A 20513-nucleotide genomic window follows, 5' to 3' on the forward strand; every position below is an offset into this window, starting at 1 on the left:
AGAAAAAAAACAAAGTGACTGAATTTTTAACGTTTATTTTTTATACTATACAAGACATTTTGTATTCTCAAGCCTCGCGCTCGAGTTGAGGCGTCCCTTAAACTACTTTTATAATAACAAGAAGGCTTTGGCTTCCCTTCCAAACAAAACAATCCATCACACTGACCAAGTTCGTTCTAGACAACTTCAAAACTTATCAAACAAGTAAACACACGCGTCACGAATAAATCATGAATTGATTATTATTTATTACAAATTCATAGCCGAACCTGGCCAATTATTACCAATCATAAATTTATCTAGTTGCCATTAGATACATTGGAATGCACTGAGGCTACGTACGCACTACTCGGCTACCGCGCGGTTTTAGCTTTAGCGCGCTCGCTTTCTCAAGCGATACTTTGAAGAGGGACGACACATTAAAACCGCGCGGTTAACCGCATAGTGCGTTCGTGCACTTACTTTTAATTATTTAGGTACTTGAACGCATTCACTGTTTGCATTTTTGACTTTGCTCAGTGCCTTACGGGTACAAGTGTACACTTTCACAGTAGCGTACAAGGCACTAAATGCAACATGTGTGTTATAAATCAACCAATCAAGTCAACGGCTACTTGCCCAGCAACTTGTCTCCAATTTGATTAGCTGTTTTACTTCAACAGGTGATGTGGCTTGTTGATATTTTTTAAAATCAAGCAATATTAAATATATCCAATGGCAACAGTACACACACTCTATCTATACAAACTATGACACAAGCAAATGCATTTTTATTAAATATGTTACACTAAGATGAAATAGAAGAAGGACTTTCTTTGTTTAACTATAAGATAACATTCCCTGGTATAAATTAAACCACCACGTTCAAAATAATTCAAACAAGTTTTATTTTACTTGCAGTTTGCCATTCACGCAAATGTGGGACAAATTGCTTTTTTTTTACTGTATTTTTTACGATACAACGGTTTTAGACAATTTACGACCAAGCATCTTTAAGTACGGTGGTTTATTTGTAATTCATTCAATAAAAAATAATTTCCAAAATAACAACTAATCTATGCTTTAACCAAATAAACTATATTCCTTCTTCTATATCAATCTGGGTCACAATCAACACCACACATCATGCAATCTCCAATGTTATCACATTTCTTTGTATGAAAGGAATTTAGATACAGATAGTATTCTCTTAGAGAGATTCAAATATTTTGTAGCCAGTCTATTAGTTACTATTCAGTGCCCTGTTCATATATTATTTACAAGTCGCTTAGCGATATACGGGCAGTCTTAGGGCTATCTTAGCTAAGAAGCGGTGGCTTCGTAAACATTGAATACATATCAGTAAAGTTTATCTTTTTTAAGAGTTATAAAATACAATAAAAATGTTGTTGGGTGAAAACAAATTGTAAAACAGATTTTTAGACGTGTAAATTACTTACGTGTTCTATTTGCCTCATTGCGTGCCTTAAACATCATGTAGTCGAATGACAAACTTGTATCTTCAACGAATCAAAAATATAAAACATACAATATCACAAAGATGTAAGAACCTACAGTATATTTTTGATACGATGAAACATAGTTTTACACTTGACTGTATTATTTGTCAAAATAATTTCGTTCTTTTCTCTCAATTACAAATTGAGACAAAAGGACGAAATTATTTATGAGTTAGCAACAATAACTTGAAATGGTGGAGCTTAAAAATATTAAATATACACCCGATTATTGTAACGACTAACAATGACTTATGTGTTTAAAGGTGGTAAGGAATGTACGGCAGTAGGTTCAAAAGCATCCTGACCTTATATGGTCTCAAAAGCCAATTTTGTTAGGAACTTTTAAACATAATAAGTTCTCATAAACTATTTGTCTACAAGCGTCTATACGTGTAGCATTTACGCTCCTAGGTGGTTTGTCTAGGGCTTTTAACAGGTCCCAGGCTTAAATTGCTCTGCTCTTGTTATGAAATCAATTCAAACGAAGACTATACAATATAAAATGTTACATTTACTTTTATATCTTACAGTCAATAAAGCTTCACGAGTTTGGGACTTGTAACGACAGTAATTAAGGTATCCCTTAAGCAACAACTCTTAAAAATATCAATAGTCAATTCACCAAACGTATATAAAATTATTAATGGTATAAACAAGCGTAAACCAAAATTTTAACAATTCAAGAATAACCCAACAATATTAGCAAGATGTCAATTTTTAAGCAAATCTTGCATTTGTAGCAGGTCAGCGTAGTCATCATTCATAATTTCAGTGAAGAATCACTTCAAAAATGTGTAGAATATTTAAACTGTGAACAAAATGTGACAAACTATGCTACCAACAACAGGAAATAGCTTTTAAACTGTTATTACGACATGAGTTGTTAACACCCTGGACTTAATCGCGCCTATTATTTTATTTTTATTGACCAGTCATGAGTCTAGGTCCCCAACAAATATGGCCCAAAATCATAGGTACAGATGTAATAATACAGACAGATGTAATAGTACAGAATAATGTTTTGCCATCTTATCGAGAAAGCAAGATAAATACGAACTTATCCGACAAAGTACGATAGAAGTACATTATTCACAAGCTCTGTAATTATAACAATATGGGCGTGATTAAATCCCAAGTGTGTTAGGAACTTGGATATCACTGTCCTGGCGCGTAAAATAAATTATCTGCTAAGGAATTCAGGTATCTGCCCATTTTGTTATGCTCGGGACTGCAGTTATGTGATTATTTTCTAGCATGTGATTCACGAAGGCAAATTGCAAACTTATAGGTATCCTATTGTTGGAATAATAAGGGAATTTTAAAAGTTTGTTATTAAACCTTATTCCCCGTACGTAACCAGCACTGAAAGTGGCCAAATAGTTACAACTACAAAGAGGTTTCCGTAATGTAATTGGTCACTAATATTGTCATTTTAGGTTCCAGAAAATTAGGTACAGTCGCCATCATATATTTCGGAGTGGCTAAGATGATCAAAAGTTTCGAAATATGAATTCTACGGCTCCATAGCAAAATTTCGAAAATCAAAATTTCTAAGTATGGTATTCCTAAAGACAAAACTGCTAAAATCAAAATTTATAATGTACGTAATTCCTAATAATACACTTTACATCGAATGGCCTTCTTTTCGAAAATCAATATTCCTAAGTACAAAATACTTTGAAATTCTATGTACAAAAAGTCTAATGACAATTCTTCAAAAATCATTACACAAAACAATAAAATTATAGGCCTTGACTGGTTACATTTACGTAGATTGTTATGTTTAGGTAAATAGGTTAGGTCATGTTAGTACTGCATCGGAGCTCCGTCGACTTTGCCACGAAATACAATTGTCATTAGAATTACCATGTATTAGCAATTTTATACATTACACATTTCAAACGTGGGTTAAATGAACGTAGGATAAACGTCGTTAGGATTTTCATGTACCAGCAGTTGTACATTACATAATTTTAAACGTAGGTCAACTGAACATTGAACATGTATCTTTAGGAATTTTGTACATTATAAATTTCGATTTTCGCAGTTTTGTCTTTAGGAATATCGTATATAAAATATCATTTCTAATAAGATTGCCTTCAATAATCGAAGGAACGAATGAATAACCTCAAAAATATCTGCCATTGCAATGTATAGATTGTCTATGATCATATTGATGGGAAACGACAACTTATCGATATGGATAAATGGGGCAATTAATCTGTCATCTCCCAGGATAACAGGATCAAAGGAATTTGGGCACAAATTTGTGCCTCTGGGAGAGGACAGGTTAATACTTAATGCAGAGATGTCGGAAAATGCATTGAAATAAATCCTAATAATTACTCGGAATTGTTGTCGTTGATTTCAATATTTATTTTAAACAAGGACGGACACGGACAGTGTGTAGGTGTTTATGGTTACGCTAAACGTCATTTCATATAGAGTTGAAACTTAAAAAAGGTGGTGTTCAACCTTTGCCTTTTCCACTAGAGGAAATAATAACAAGTAAAATAAAAAGAGTTGAATCTAGAAATGTCATTCGTTTCGCTACTTGGCTTGATGTCGTGCACACGTCACGGGTGCCCTTTTTGTGATATTTCTGACGACTTGGTTTGCTTACTGATTTACTTATGTTAATAGCAAAATAATCGGTTACGTTTTATGTATATTTTATCGACTTTTCCAATCACTAGTCATTGTCTATTATCACCTGTGACATCCCGTTTGTTTACATGATTAGATACGGAAGGATGAATAGACTAGTTCCATACGGGGCCCAAAAGAATTTGTCACAGGTTCATCATAACTATTACAATCATAACAATCCGTTTGGTGATGTAAATTAACTACTATTTCAAGACCCACTGACAAAAGTTTTCTTTTTAACTTATCATTAAACATTTTACTTCATTAAAATTAACACTTGCACTCATTTTCACACAGATAATACGTCAACTCGGCAGCCCCATGAAGCCGTTTTAAAAAGCATGCATAACTTTGGAATAGTTAACGCTACTCAAGCAATAAGATGAGAGTAAATGCAACGGAAACTAATACTCCCATTTAATTAGAACATACAATAAACAATGTAAACCCTCATTTTTGGATACCTTGAGAGAGGAATTTATGGATGTCTATCCTAAGATACAAGCAAATATTTAACTGTTACCCATAAAAGCTGGTACACTTTGGACGTTTATAAAAGCGCGCTTAGAAAACGATTGTTTTATGAATAAAGACGTTCAGCACACATTAAAAAAAGGCTGTCGGCATGTGTACATCAACATCACATTCGGATCTCATGGTTTCGGGCTTTAAGAACTTTAACCTCGCATTTAAATCGTACGCTTTTAAATTCCTAGTCACTAGGACCTAGTGTGTACTGTTCGACAAGCAAGTCCTGGGGCAAGGAGTGGCGGCAAATTAAAAAAATATCGTCCTACAATATCTTGTTGGTTCGCATATTCGTACAAATATGAATACCCAGTTTTACAATTGTCACAATTCAATTTTCATATAAATTGCTGCTTCCGGACTGATATTTAGGGTTGAAAATACAAGGTTTACTATACCTTGTGCCAGGACTCGCTTCTCAGACTATCAGCTCTAAGTCAATGAGATATTACTGCTGTCTTCGAATAATCACCACTATCTTCAAATCCCATATCTCATGGGGCAGCCATCATACACATATCACACACACTTTCACCTAAACCCGCTTTTCCGCCTCTCAGCCTTCTCACTACTAGGATCCCACTCGACGTCGTCCGGGTCGTCTCCCTCGAAGGCAGCCGGGGATAAAGGTGAGAGCGGACTGTCTTCATCCTCGATGATTTCGTGCTCTTGTTCGTATTCCTCGATGGTGGGAGGTAAGGGGTCCGGGCTGGTAGGGCGGTACCCTAAAGGCATGCTCGCGAGCATGTCTACGTACGTGTCTTCCGGGAGGGGGAAGCGGCGCGGCGAGTATGGTCGCACCGTCTGGAATATTAAGCAAATTGTTAGTATGGGTTGGTCAGAATAAGGATAAAGAAAGCGTTAGTGAAATGTTCCTGATGGCAAAATTAAGGGTCTGTTTCTCACAATCTGAGAAGTTCCTGATATTTTATGTAATGGATTTATTCATTCGAACAGAATAAGAGAAGTGCACTTTCGGAAGGTGATGTAGGGTAAGCTATCTGAGGCTCCGGAGAATAAGACGGTAAGTCTTAGGCACAACAATGTATCACAGCATAAGCAAAATTAAATATCGTTTTCAGATCAAAATACGTATTATTTTGACGACCGGTTTTGTTTGTATTACTCAATATAAAATTTCAACCACAAACCGTTTCAAAAGGAAAATTGTTGGTATCTGCTGGACATATCCGGGATGTAGGTAGAGGAATTAAGAACAAAACAGGGACTGTGTTCAATAATTCAAGAAGACCAACATCTATTACTAAAATTAGGCAGTTAAGGCTACACAAATTGCTTTGTTAATGACAGTACTAGCCTCGTGCGCGGGCGGCGAGGGCGAGGGCGGCGGTGGCGGCGGGGGCGGGGGCGGCGGCGCGGCGAGGCTCTGGTCGCGGCGCGAGCGGCGCTGGCCGAGGTAGCGTCCCCGCTCGCGCGCCTCGCTCCGCGCGTGCCGGGCGTGCACCGCCACGTCTGACACGTCTTCTTCCTAACAATGATCATGAAATAAGTTTAAACAAAAACAACTACTAGCTTTTTTTGCCGACTTGCAACTGACTACTTTTTGTTTACTGCGCTTGCATGGTCATCTAACCTCCTGGGTCCTCGCGTACTTTATAAAGGACTAATTAACACTAAGAATAACGGCCGAATGTACTTTATAAAGTACAAATTGGTCATTGAATAAAGAATTCTAAGACTTTTGAAATAATATCAAAAATAACAAAGCAGGTCAACCACGTCTAGGTCTTAAGTTGTTAAAAAACGTCAGGACCCAGGAGGCTAAACAATATTTCCGTACCAAATTTTAAGTCGATGCCACTAATCAGTAAGGACTGGCCGGACTACGAAGATGTAACTGCCAGATTATTGTATTGTCACCAGATTTACATAACATAAGTATGCCAAATTTTAAGTAAATCTGACCCCTGGAAGTAGGTCAAAATTCAGTTGCAAGATTTGACCGGTTACATATATACATGGCAAGTTAAATAAAAGCCTGTCAAATAGTTTTGATCACGCACAATCAATTGATTTCACAGCCTTCCAAAAACTTTCTCTTTTTTCACATGTTTTTAAAGGTATTGAAGCAGAAAAAAAGGATTTCATTACAATTACATATTTTACCCCTAGATAGGGAAGTTTTTAATCCTGAAAAGCAAAAATGAGGCACTTCCCATTCCAATTGGTCCATTCCGAAATGGAAAGCTAAAATATGTTTTTTTTTTTTTTAAATCAAATATCGATCGTACCTCGCTCTCGAGGGACATCCGTCTCGACTTAGACACACCATTGTTGAGGCGTATGTCTGACATCTCCATCACTCGCCACCTGTGGGACAAAGTCGATAAAACAAATAACTTTTTAGTTGGAATAAAATTGTTTTTACGAAATTTGCTGCGAAATTTGTAGTCTTAAAATACCACAAGTGGGCTGGTGGCTCAAATAGGTGTAAAAATACTTCTTCAATGGCCTTACGCGTAACTACGCCTAAGAAACACCTTGTTACATACAGTCTAAGAGGCACAAAAGTTACATTTCACTCCAGCAAGTGACAGCGAGCGAGAAATGTATCAAATACACATTTACATTTATTTGTGGTTTCACTTTCTTATAAAAAACACCTTGAGTTCAGAAACGAAAGCAAAATCTGTCGTTTTGTGTCGTGACGCATCAGAATATCATTTTATAATTGTATAGGTTGCGTTCACATTTAGCTGATGCAGTGTGTTGTTACGACTTATGTTGTGTCGCAGCATCACAAGCATAAAGAGAGAGAAAGAGAGAGAGAGAGAGAGAGAGAGAGAGAGAGAGAGAGAGAGCATCACGACACAACACGACAGATAAATGTGAACCGGGCGTGTGTGAATTTAAGAAGGTAACTGACTTGGGTGTCTGTATCTCTTTGTAGTGCAGTATCTCAGGCCTTGTGCTGGCGGCGACGCTCTGCGGTATCACGATGTTGTCGATGTCGAAGGACGCGGCGCGCGCGCGGGACTCCGTGCTCGTCCGGCCGCGGCTTCTGCAGACAAACATACTAATTAATTATGTTCATGAAATTAACTTAAATTTATAAGCTCCAATCCACGTAGAAGCTATGGTGGCCGAGTGGTTTGACCCTGGGAAGTGGCCTGGCGCAAGCGGGAACTACGGCCCAAGCCCTCTTATTCAGAGAGGAGGCCTGTGCCCAGCAGTGGGACGTAAAAAAGGCTGGAATGATGAACAGCGCAAAGCAGAATACATTCAAAAACACCAATACCTGACACAACAAAGCGTGCATAAAATATCCTATACGACTCTATTTCTAGGGCCGGCCCGTAAAACGTGTTAGATATTATTGCACGCTCCAAGGTGGCAGATATTAATGCAGGTAATGTGCCATAAGATTACAGTGTATCTTACCTGTCATGAGTAGAAGTAACAGTTTCTTCTGATTGTTTCCTCTCTTTAATTTTTCTAGATAAAGGCGGTCGTCCTCTTTTCAATCCTGAAAATTTCAATTATATGGGTTAAGGAAAAAAAAAACGGTGCTTCACTCACACACAAAAAAATAAATAATTGTACACAATATTATGTGGTTTTGGGTACTGACCACTAAGAACGGACTCTCTTAAAAAAAAATCTGTCACGAGAAAAACTAAAATCAGTCGGAGCAACACAGTCTTTGGATTGTTATTGTTTGTTTTGTGATAATAGTTATTTGTGTCACAAGGGAGCAAAATGGTGTATTTACGGCGAGGGCGTAAATGAATCCAGAATGTAGCGAAGGATTCTACAATAGAATCCTGAGCGTAGCAAGGGATTCTAAAGTAGAATCCTGAGCGTAATGAGGGATTCAAGCGTTAACGCTCAAGACGAAATAATTTTGCTCCGAGTGGCTCATACAACTTTCACACCGAGCATTAATAAACTTAAAAAAATAATTCTAAATATTATTAAAGAACAACCAGCACATAAATGGCGTGGTTTTATAATTATCAACTTCAAAAAATGACATTTGCAATAAAACACTTAGAAAAGCCTTGAACAGAAAAGTTGCACTTTGCTCCCTGTCGCCAGGGAGGAAAAGTTACTTTTCTGAAGGAGAGGTGTGAAAAAGTTTTTTTTATTCCTCGCGTTGGTCTTGAAAATCACCATGTTTAGTATCGGCCAAAAGTGCAATAGATGAACTCGTATTATCAAAGGCCTCCCCTGTAGGGTCGGCCTTCAAACTAACTCGTTCACCTATTGCTTAGTTTCCAGCCTGTACAATAATGTACTATTTTTGGTAACTGGCGGCGTGGTGGTGGTGGTGGTGGTGGTACTCACTGGTTGGTCGGCGGGGCGGCTTGGGCGCGAGGCGCGGCGGCGGCGGCTTGTGCGCGCGCGGCGGCGGCGCCGAGTGCGCGCCGCGGTAAGGTGGTGGTGGTGGTGGGTGGTGGTGGTGGTGGTGGTGGTACTCACTGGTTGGTCGGCGGGGCGGCTTGGGCGCGAGGCGCGGCGGCGGCGGCTTGTGCGCGCGCGGCGGCGGCGCCGAGTGCGCGCCGCGGTAAGGTGGTGGTGTGGTGGTGGTGGTGGTGGTGGTGGTGGTACTCACTGTTGGTCGGCGGGGCGGCTTGGGCGCGAGGCGCGGCGGCGGCGGCTTGTGCGCGCGCGGCGGCGGCGCCGAGTGCGCGCCGCGGTAAGGTGGTGGTGGTGGTGGTGGTGGTGGTGGTACTCACTGGTTGGTCGGCGGGGCGGCTTGGCGCGAGGCGCGGCGGCGGCGGCTTGTGCGCGCGCGGCGGCGGCGCCGAGTGCGCGCCGCGGTAAGGTGGTGTGTGGTGGTGGTGGTGGTGGTGGTGGTGGTACTCACTGGTTGGTCGGCGGGGCGGCTTGGGCGCGAGGCGCGGCGGCGGCGGCTTGTGCGCGCGCGGCGGCGGCGCCGAGTGCGCGCCGCGGTAAGGTGGTGGTGGTGGTGGTGGTGGTGGTGGTGGTGGTGGTGGTACTCACTGGTTGGTCGGCGGGGCGGCTTGGGCGCGAGGCGCGGCGGCGGCGGCTTGTGCGCGCGCGGCGGCGGCGCCGAGTGCGCGCCGCGGTAAGGTGGTGGTGGTGGTGGTGGTGGTGGTGGTGGTGGTGGTGGTCACTGGTTGGTCGGCGGGGCGGCTTGGGCGCGAGGCGCGGCGGCGGCGGCTTGTGCGCGCGCGGCGGCGGCGCCGAGTGCGCGCCGCGGTAAGGTGGTGGTGGTGGTGGTGGTGGTGGTGGTGGTGGTGGTGGTACTCACTGGTTGGTCGGCGGGGCGGCTTGGGCGCGAGGCGCGGCGGCGGCGGCTTGTGCGCGCGCGGCGGCGGCGCCGAGTGCGCGCGCGTGGTGGTGGTGGTGGTGGTGGTGGTGGTGGTGGTACTCACTGGTTGGTCGGCGGGGCGGCTTGGGCGCGAGCGCGGCGGCGGCGGCTTGTGCGCGCGCGGCGGCGGCGCCGAGTGCGCGCCGCGGCACGACGAGCAGACGCGCGCGCGGAACCAGCGCAGCGAGCACAGCGCCGACATGTGCGAAGAACGAGGCACGTCTGGAACACACACATACGTCACACATGACGCCCTCAAAGTGCTCCGGGTCCACCAGGAGTCCAACTTAGACTGTCCAAGGGAGACCAGACGTAGGAAAACGTTGGCGTAAAATAAATTGGGGGTTTTAGAAATATACAGCGAGCACAGCGCCGACACGTGAGCAGATTGAGGCACGTCTGAATCTCACCCATACATTACACATGAGGCTCTCAAAGTGGTACGGGTTCACCACGGGTGACCAGACGGGAACCGCATTGGAGGGGTTTTAGGATTATAGTAGAGTCTATCTAAACAGTAAAACTTTGAAACTGGTCTATGAGACAAAAAGAAGAAGTGAAGAGGTAAAAAGTAGCTTGAAATGGTTTGTGTAAATATGTACACGGCTCCATCACCAATTTCTTTTTCTTTAAACTTAGCTGGGTCACGCACGCTGCCGCGTGTCTAGTATATACAAAAATTGGGGAGTACAATTTCCAACCTAAACAGCGTCATCTCTCGTTTCTACAGGACGTAAAACTCTAGGATACGATTTTGATAAGTAATGGAGTGAATAGAAAAAATTATGTATTTTAAGTATTTGTAAAACTTAAAGTAGATAGGCAATTGAAATTTAGAGTGTTATAAAAGTCTGCTAACTACCATGGGATTCAGAATCATATGGCACAGTTGCTTCTAGTACAATAGTACTGGACTAGTCAATGAAGACCATGTTATAATTTTTGAGAATTCAATTCAACTGCCCGATCTAATGGTTTACGAGTACGAACTTGCGGGTAAACGCTAGTATTAAATAACAGTTTCTAATGATTCACGGTTACACTTCATTTCGGTCATATAGGGAGCTTATAACCTAACCTAACCAACAAAAAGTTGGAAAACCTCCGACATTGTCACTTCAAAGTTCAATATCTCAAAAACAGTTGAACCGATTTTGATAAGACTGATTTTAAGAAGATAAGAACCATCGCTAGAAACCCTGCTTACAAATAAAAAAAACCGCATTAAAATCAGTTCACCCGTTTCAGAGCTACGGTGCCACAGACAGACACACAGACATACAGACACACATAGCGGTCAAACTTATAAAACCCCTCTTTTTGCGTCGGGGGTTAATAATCATCTACATACCATGACAAACATTTCACGAGTAAAAATTGAACGAGTCTCACCTTTGAGGTCGCTCAGCACTGGATGGTAGCCGGGGTCGATGCGCGCCAGGCCGGCGGGCGGCGGCGGCGGCGGCGGCGGCTGCGGCTGCGTGGGCGACGCGCGGCCCGTGCACACCGCGCAGCTCTCCGCCGGGTACGAGCAGCTGCAGCTGGGGGGAAAAGAACGGGTTAGTGCCCTTGTACTACTTACACCAGATGCTTCTTAGACCGCTTGCTACTTGAACTAGTTGCTTCTTAGACCACTTGCTACTCAGGCCAGTTTCTTAGACCACTTACTACTTAGACCAGTTGCTTTTTAGTCTAATTGCTACTTAGACCAGCTGCTTTTTACATGAAGTGATACTAACATAAGAGAAAAGCTCTGCCATTACCAAATCATGAATGAATTATTACGGTGGTTGGCGTGGCCTGGCGTATGTTGTTTATGTTTTTCTTTTCCATATTTCTTTTGTTGTTACGGTCCAAATGGTATTATAGTAGTATAGCCTATGCCTATTTACATAGGTAGCTCAATATAATATTTGGTATTTTTTTGTACAACAATCAGGACGTTTTATTGCACACTCGCGGCGAAATCGTCGCGTGTTCGCTTCATTATCAACTCGCCCACAAATCATCAGCTCCTATTATAAAAATGAAAAATCTTTCAAACTCACTGAATATCAGCCGGTTTCGCAGCCTTATTGGTAGCAATGTGCAGATTATGCATCTGCAGCAGTTTCCTCTTCTTGAACGTCTCGCGTCGCAGCGGACGGTGGCGGGCGCAGGTTTCGGACTCCGGGCCCTCGGGAAACTCCCGCGCCCCCGGCAGTAGGCCTTCGTAGGCAGACGGCTGCGGTTGCGGAGGCTCGCCCTCGAACTGCACCGGGCCTTTGGCTTCGCGGACCTGGGGAGAATTAGGGGTAATTGAGTTTAAAAACTGAAACAATGTTTTTTAAAAATTCGTGATTTTTACAACACTGACAGCGGTGGCGGAGCGGTGTGGCGCGGCGAGGACGTGTTGTTACCTGTTTGTGCAGGTCGTTATGCTGTCGAATCTTATACTCCAACTCTTGGACCTGTGCCTGTAGCCAGCACCAGCGGGACGCGATGGACGCGCGGGCGCGCTGCCAGGACCACAATGCACGCTTCTCACTGTAAATAAAATTAAATTCACTTGAGCAAGCACCATCATTCTGAGGGGTTGTGCAGCAGTGGGGTTTTAGTTGGGATGACAGAAATGACAGCTGTGCTTAGGGTCAGATTAATCATAAGCCCTAAGACTAGCGCAGAATCAGCTAATGGCCCCAGGGGCATACAAAAGACATTAATGTTCCGTAGAGAAAATTTTAGTGAAAAATTTGTAATGACAAATACATATTTTTAATGCTGTTAGTTGAAGAGAGTGGATGATTTTATATATGATATTGCCAAGAGGCTCCAACATGTCCTGCAGCTCTGGTTGCACTCGAATATGTTACCCATTATCCCTTAACAAACAGTTCAAATTAACCAGTAATGAGCATTAAAATTCAAAACAACTTTTTCATCTGCCTGTACAAAGTGCGAAAGAAAATATTTATGAAAAGGTCAAAGATCTCCAAAACTATAAATTACCATTTAGCTAATGGCGCAAATGATTCATAGGAACATACATAGGTATCGAGTCTTGCATGTGAGAGTGTAAACAGATAATAATGTGTACAGAGTCAATGACCTCACGAATTTATGAAGTCTGTTGTAAAATAATTTTGTTCTTAGCTGAAAATTTGGTAAAATATGGAGTCCATTTATTTATATGGGCAGGTTTGTAGAGTGAAGTTAAAAATAATCAACTCATTCAATGAAATCACTTTTCAATGTTTTTAGGGTTCCGTAGCCAAAATGGCAAAAACGGAACCCTTATAGTTTTGCCATGTCTGTCTGGCTGTCCGTCCCCGGCTTTGCTCAGGGACTTTCAATGCTAGAAAGCAGTAATTTTGCACGGATATCTATGTAAACTATGCCGACAAAATTGTATAATAAAAAATTGAAAAAAAAATTTTTTTTTGAGTACCTCCCATAGACGTAGTGGGGGTGATTTTTTTTCTCATCCAACCTTGTAGTGTGGGGTATCGTTGGATTAGGAGGTCGCTAAAACGATTTTTCGACTCAGTGATTCTTTTGCAAAATATTCAACTTTAAAATGCCAATTAACATTAAAATCGAGCGTCCCCCTCCTCTAAAATCTAAACCAGTGGGTGGAAAAATTTGAAAAAATTCAGAATGGTAGTAAGTATATCAAACTTACAAAGTTGATAAATTTTAACACCTCATTATGGAACTATCTCCATGGATAAATGGACTCCCTATATATTTTGCCAAATGACTACATTGCAATTTGCAATCTAGGTTTTACTGAGTTTAAAAGTCTCCAGGGAATACAATTGTGTTATCTAAAAGCATGTACACATCAAACATAATATAACCATAGCATGTCAAGGTAAACCATAAAAGTAGCCAACTATACTATAGAGAAGAGAATAATGTTCAAGGTCTCAAACATAACAAGTTACAACGTGTCATGAGATCACATGTTTTAAAATTGGATCTGGACTAATCCCAGATCACCTGAAATTGTTATGAAACAGTAAGCAAGTTTGCTGTATGGTATGATGCAATACCTACCATACCGACTTAACCTTTCGAAAGTGGAAGGTAGAAAAACCCTGCACTCTAGCCTCTTCTGTCTCAAATAATAGATAGAAATAGAAAAAGATAATTAAATTTTGCACTGATTAGTGCTAAAGCATAATTATGAAAAGTCTGAAACATTATGTCAGTTGATAATGCTCTGACATAATATTGGTCTACAAAGTACCTGATAAAATGTACTTGATTAAAAGTTGATTAATAACAAGTTGTTACATTAGTTATTTAGTTTCTAGCCCAGTAAAGGAGGGTTGGAAAGGTTAATCCACTTAATTATTTAGTCCAGCTTCTGTAACATAAATGGATATTCAACATGTTTGAAGCATGGTATGGCCTCTTACCTACCTACAGTCGAGCATAAAAATATAAATTTACTAGAATTTGCCCATGACTTTGTTTGTAAAAAATTTGTTTATCATGCACCCACAGAATCTATTAAATTTCATGGGATAAATACTATCCTATAACCTTCCCAGGGTCACAAACTAGGTGCTATCTCCATGCTTAATTGAATCTCAACTGTATAATTAATAGTAAAGGTCCTGTGATTCAAAAGTATGTACCATAGACTCTTATTCTGATGTAATTAATTAGGCAGAGGTAGGTAACATATTTTTGAGTGTTTCGGATAGATACATAGTTTTGCTTTTGACCATTAACGGTAGGTAAAAGGCTCTTAACCTACTACTCACTTTTTCTCTAGTAGGTATAAAGATGCTTTACTAATTTATACACTTTCAATAAAGATTCAGTAAAGTTCACTCAAGAAAGCTCCAATTTGTGCAAGTCAGGTTTGTGGTCAGATAGGTCTAATCATTGCAGCCTATATACGTCCCACTGCTGGGCACAGGCCTCCTCTCAGAACAAGAGGGCTTGGGCCATAGTTCCCACGCGGGCCCAGTGCGGATTGGGAACTTCACACGCACCATTGAATTGCTTCGCAGGTTTGTGCAGGTTTTCTCACAATGTTTTCCTTCACCGCAAAGCTCGTGGTAAATTTCAAATGTAATTCCGCACATGAATTTTGAAAAACTCAGAGGTGCAAGCTGGGGTTTGAACCCACGACTCTCTGCTTGAGAGGCGATAGGTCAAACCACTAGGGCACCACGGCTTCCGTCTCCGTCACCAAGGTCTAATAGAGCTGCTTATTGATCTCATTATTAAAGACTGCTTTCTCTGCATTACTTCATTATGCTCTATTAGAACATACTTTTCTGACCTTTAATGATCTCTCAAAATTTAGATGCTGTGCTGTTGTATGTATCTTGATCATGGGTGGACCCAAATTTCTTCAGCCTACCCGTGATTATGATGTATGCAAGTGCATCGAAATATCAGAACCGATATAAATATCATTAAAATTCTGCATCTTATTCAAGCATTGTATCAGCAACACTTTCTCTTGTGACTGAACTAGCTTGTAACTAGTGACGGAAACAGCATCGCTGACCAAACAATGTGTACAAGAAAGCAGAAGGGATAGCTAAAAATATATCTAAAATATATCCAAACTTCTCTGTTGTACTAAGATCAAGAAAACCAGTAACTATGCTTCTGTGTATGAAATAAATAACCCAAGTCATCAGAAATAAGATGTTAATCATTTTTGTATGCTGATTAGATTTTGCAAGCCTTTAGTTGGCATGTTTACTAACAAAATCTATGACAAGTCAGCCAGCAATGACTCATTACAGCAGTCATTAGTCAGTGCACATTACAATGCTAGTCTTGCGCATCTTATTTACTATATTCATATCATACTGATGCAGATGCAAAGAAATGGGTAAAAAGGCTCCAATTGGTTGCTACTAAATCATAATTGTGTAGTCAGTTCCCTTGAAGTATCATTCCTTACTATTCTCATGGAAATTAACTCAAAAATGCTTACAAATTAATTGTCAAAAGTGTTTATGCAACTTTTTTATGCAATTGTCTAGTTAGGGGGTGTACAAAGGTACTGTCACAGGTTTTTTTTCAAATTCCTCCCCTTACCGCTATTTAATTTAAGGCATCACGCATAAGGTTTAAAAGCAATATACCAAGATTAGAACAAAATTTAATGTATAAATTATACCAATTCGCAGAGCAGAACAAACATTATTTAATAAGAACTTACATAGGCATATGTTGTTGAAGAGGATTGTTGTAAACCACAGCTTCATCATTACTCTCTGCACCAGAAGATGATGCAGTGGCATCGGAGTCCAGGGCATGTTTGATGGCAGAAACATGAGAACGAAGGGCTCCTGCTGTATCCTCTAGGCCTGCAAGAGTTCCTGATGGTATCCCTATAGATGCAGACCGTGATGCATCCCCAGTAGATGTTCCTGCTTTGTAGTATTTTGGACCAACAACTGACCGAGAGGAAGCACTGGCTTGTAATGCAGCTGTAGTTTCAATTTTCTTTACAAAAGCTTTCATCCCCATGGGTCTTCCACCTCCATCTTTACGAGCACCACGCATAGCCTTATCAAAAGTATGAGCTACCTCTTCAGATACTCTTTTACCAAGAATCTTAGCTTGTAACATCCTCATTCTTCTTTGTAAAAATGCACATCTGCGTTCCAAACGGATCTGAGTCTGTCTCATTTTCTCCTCTGTTAGATCCCCTTCAGAGTCTGCAGTCTCGGCCATATCAAAGCCAGATAGAGGAAAAATGGAGTCAGGGTCCCCAGTGGATAGCATATCACCAGTCTCCAATGTTTTAAGGGCTTGCAGGATGTCTGCTTGCCCTAGATCGGAGCTGTTCAGATCATTAAGGATCTGCTCCATCTCCTGGGAGTCTTTAGCCAGGTTAGGCTGCTCCTGGAGCCCCATGTCGTCGTCCATGGGAGCGAGATCTTCGGACGCGAGCGCCCGGTCGCACGGCGAGAGCGACAGGGCGTAGTCGGGCTCCGGCGCGGCCACGGCTGCGGGCGGCCGGGGGCCCGGCGCCATCACCCGCCCTTCACACCCTCCACCGCACCTCGCTCATCGCGCCCTTATATAACCCGGAACACACCCGCACAACCTCACGACACTGTCACTGCACTACACTTCAATCCACCAAAATCCGATTGGAGCATTATTGTCGTCAATCGCCCGCCGGATCCACCATTCTCTGGCGGAAACGCGAAGCCAGACCGGCGCGCCCCTGAAATACAACGTTTATAACGATTACAAGCCGGTCTTAGTACGTGCGACCGATGTATCATCAACACCGATTCTCATTGAATGATAAACACAAACCACGAAAAAAATACAAAGCCGTAGCTTCAGAATTCGAAATTTGACCCACGTGATAAAGAATGGGCAAGCTGATCGTAGTTGCTTGTTTCTGTCCGAGCGGTATGATAATCGAACAGGAAACGAGAAACTTTAACACTTTAGAGAGCACTAGTCATTGGATAACATCACTTTGCACTGTAGAATGAATAACACAGAGCACGAAAATAAAACAATGATGATTTTTTAAATAATAATGGCGGAATGAGGACAGAAAACAATCCGACTCTTATTCCAGTGACGAAACGTACGCCGCGGTTAGCGTACAAAGACAGACTTGTTAAAAAGAGATGGCTAGTATGTCCTTGAGTCTAGTACTTGCGCGGTAAAGTCAAATCAAACCCAAATAAAATATAATTTTAAAGCGAAGGAACTCCGGACAAGATAACCTAGCTCGCTAGTCACAAATTTCATTAAATTTAATTTAGGATATATTTTAGTTTAACTAGGATACTTCATTATTTAATAAGTTCCTAAATGTTTACCTTTTTCTCGAACCACGCTTGTTGAAGTTACGCCTGACGTCTTATTTTTGAAATTATGATGAAATTTGTAGCAAGACTGATAAAACAACAACTAAAAGGTTTTAAAACTAATACAAACGTACACGAATTAACAGCTAAAGATAATGTTAATTGGAAGTTGAATAAATTTTATCAATTTAAAAGAGCAATGAATTGAATTCCGGTGTACGGCGTTTAGTTTATCTAATGTCAACAGACTAACAGTCTAAGCGAAACGCGAAACTAAAATTCAGAGTTAAAAATTATATAAAAAATATATGAAACTATATTATAAATGAAGTCGGTTAACTAAGAATACTTAATTCATAAAAAAATATTACTGCTTTCAATATTTACTTGGAATCCAAAGGATTGCATCGAAACATAAGATAAAGTATCCACATCAAAACGCACTACAGACAGACGTTCCGCTAAACGCAACACGTGCTCCATTGTGCATATTATTATTTTTTCTCAGCACAGCACAAAGAAAGGAACGCAAATGTCACGTGATGAACTTCCGATCCCAAAACGCACTGCACTAAGTACCTACAGCGAGCGAGTTCTTATTTTAATTTGATGGGGGTTCATTCAATAATCTAATTTTCTAAATGACTACAATAATAATGGCTTTGCTAATAAAAGAGCAAAATAAGTTAGTGAAATTTCGTTCGTATATTTTTCATGGCATTGCCCTTCACATATATATCTTTAAATCAATAATATAATATTCGCTTTTAGTTGCTTGTGTAACAGGTCCTTTTTATAGGTTTTCATTGGATTGATCATCTTTAATCACAGCCATATGAAAAATTGAATTGCTTACCAAATCAACCAAAGCCTGATACTTATTAAAATACTTTTTGGAATCAATGATTGAGCTAATCTTCAGAATTTTAAAAACAATACCTAACTAGGTACCTCATTTACCCATTCATTGTCTTGTATTATAAATACAAAAAAATCTGAAAGTTATAGAAAGTAATATTGATTAAGTCCTCTCCTCTAATTATTTTTTCAATCCTTGAGTGCTTGAATACCTACCAGAGTAGAATTTTTGATGTTAGATTTTTGGGTAATTGTTTATTTTGCAACCATGATCAAATCCAAATACTAGTTTAAAAGACTAATATGCCATAACCACAATAATATAAAATATTACAATATCTACTAAACATAGGTAGTTGGTCAAATGAGTTCAGCAACAATCAATGAATGCCAAGCATTATAATAATAATCCGAAAGAAAGATAGTTTGTTATTGTCACAGAAGAAACCAATACATTATTATATCCACAAATGCAATAGAAGATAAATATTCTTACCTGTAAGGTACAGCATGAACATTTCAAAGTCTTGTCTTCAAAATGTGATAATAATCTTGAATTCTCCATTGTTCCTCTATTCCTAAATAAGAGACAACAGACAAAAAGAATAGTTAAAGACTCACTATTTAATTACAAACTGGTGAAATGAACTTCTAACAAAACTGTACAATTCAGCTATATTGACACACACAAAATGATTGACAGAAGAGTTGTCAATGATGACACAAAGTTTAAAAACAAACATACTATTCTCTTCTCTTGAAAGTATGCACTGATAGTCCTACTATTTATGGCACTAAATACAGGAGCATCTAGAAACAACCTGAGATTAAAACAAGAGAGATAAGTACAATCAACATCCATTCTGTTAATAGGCAAAAACTAGTTATTATTTTCCTGTTTCATTTACGCACCTATTTTCAGACAAATTTAGCAACATAAAGGCTAATTAATAGTTTTTTTTTGGAAATTGGCATGATTTACTTTTGAATGGGTTCAACAAGTTGTTATTGTAAACAATAGGTCATAAGTATTTTTTGAAAAGATAATAATTCAAATAATCTAAGTATTTTTAAATAATTGGTCTAAATCTATATCTTGAATTCTAAACCTTGATGAAGGAGGAGGTTTTGGTGCAAAGGCAATGAAGGAACACAGACATATTTTATGATTTTGATTTGGCACAATAATAATTTGTTACAATTTCTTTTATTTATTTGAATCTGCAGTATTGAATACCAACTTAGCTACTATTTTTCAATTTATTACTTAAATAACTATGTTACATTTACGTTATATTTATTATTTAGAGCACACCGTGAATCACAAAATTAGGTGTTTAGATTTCAAAGATAATTATATTTAATTTTCATTCCTAACTTGGTACAAATCTCCAAGAAATCATAGATATTAATGACTGGGAATTTTATAGAACAGTTAGAAGAAAATTAACCATCCTGCTCAAAATGCTTTAACGGTCTTTGAGTATATAGCTAGAAATCTTTGAGTATTTATCTAGATAAATACTCAAAGCATTTATGGGATCCAGCATGAGTATTAAATAGGTACTTAAGTACCTCCCCAGCGCTGCAAATAAGTTGGAGTACCAAAAATTTATCCAATTCATGAAGTATTTACTACTTTTTATCAGTGGACTAAATATGAAACTAACGTAAAGAAGACTCAAAAATAAATGTTGTTCATTGTACTTTTATGTCAGCAGGTGTCAGATACAAATTTATTTCATTCTTTGATTTAATTTCAGAATAATAATTTTATGGTAGAAGTGGCTGGATAGTACCCATATAAACACAAAATTTAAACATTAAAAATTCCTGTGTACCTATATGATGTAAATTTTAGAGTATAGTTCGGTAAATTTC

At 40.0% G+C, this 20513-nt stretch overlaps 1 protein-coding gene across 1 annotated transcript; it reads right to left on the minus strand.

The window, feature by feature from the left end:
• Positions 1-19: 19 nt before the first annotated feature.
• Positions 20-17559, minus strand: LOC141436593 (uncharacterized). Its single transcript, XM_074099590.1, has 13 exons — positions 17315-17559; positions 16154-17170; positions 12375-12501; positions 12024-12253; positions 11368-11516; positions 9645-10197; positions 9377-9506; positions 8985-9297; positions 8079-8163; positions 7564-7698; positions 6929-7007; positions 5995-6165; positions 20-5480 (listed from the first exon to the last, which is right to left on the minus strand). Exons 2-13 carry the CDS (start codon positions 16972-16974, stop codon positions 5208-5210), a joined length of 3066 nt encoding a protein of 1021 aa, XP_073955691.1. The 5' UTR covers positions 16975-17170; positions 17315-17559; the 3' UTR covers positions 20-5207.
• Between the last annotated feature and the right edge of the window lie 2954 nt (positions 17560-20513).

The sequence above is a fragment of the Choristoneura fumiferana genome, chromosome 16 (assembly GCF_025370935.1).
Source record: "Choristoneura fumiferana chromosome 16, NRCan_CFum_1, whole genome shotgun sequence".
NCBI lineage: Eukaryota > Metazoa > Arthropoda > Insecta > Lepidoptera > Tortricidae > Choristoneura > Choristoneura fumiferana.

What these genes read in the sequence shown, in the direction of transcription:
- LOC141436593 (XM_074099590.1), bottom strand. Translation starts at nt 16,974, where the DNA reads ATGGCGCCGGGCCCCCGGCCGCCCGCAGCCGTGGCCGCGCCGGAGCCC. An exon ending in CTTCAACAACATATGCCTAT is followed by an intron (nt 12,502 to 16,153) that starts GTAAGTTCTTAT and finishes TTTTATTTACAG; the next exon opens with TGAGAAGCGTGCATTGTGGT. An exon ending in GCGAAACCGGCTGATATTCA is followed by an intron (nt 11,517 to 12,023) that starts GTGAGTTTGAAA and finishes TTTTCCCCCCAG; the next exon opens with CTGCAGCTGCTCGTACCCGG.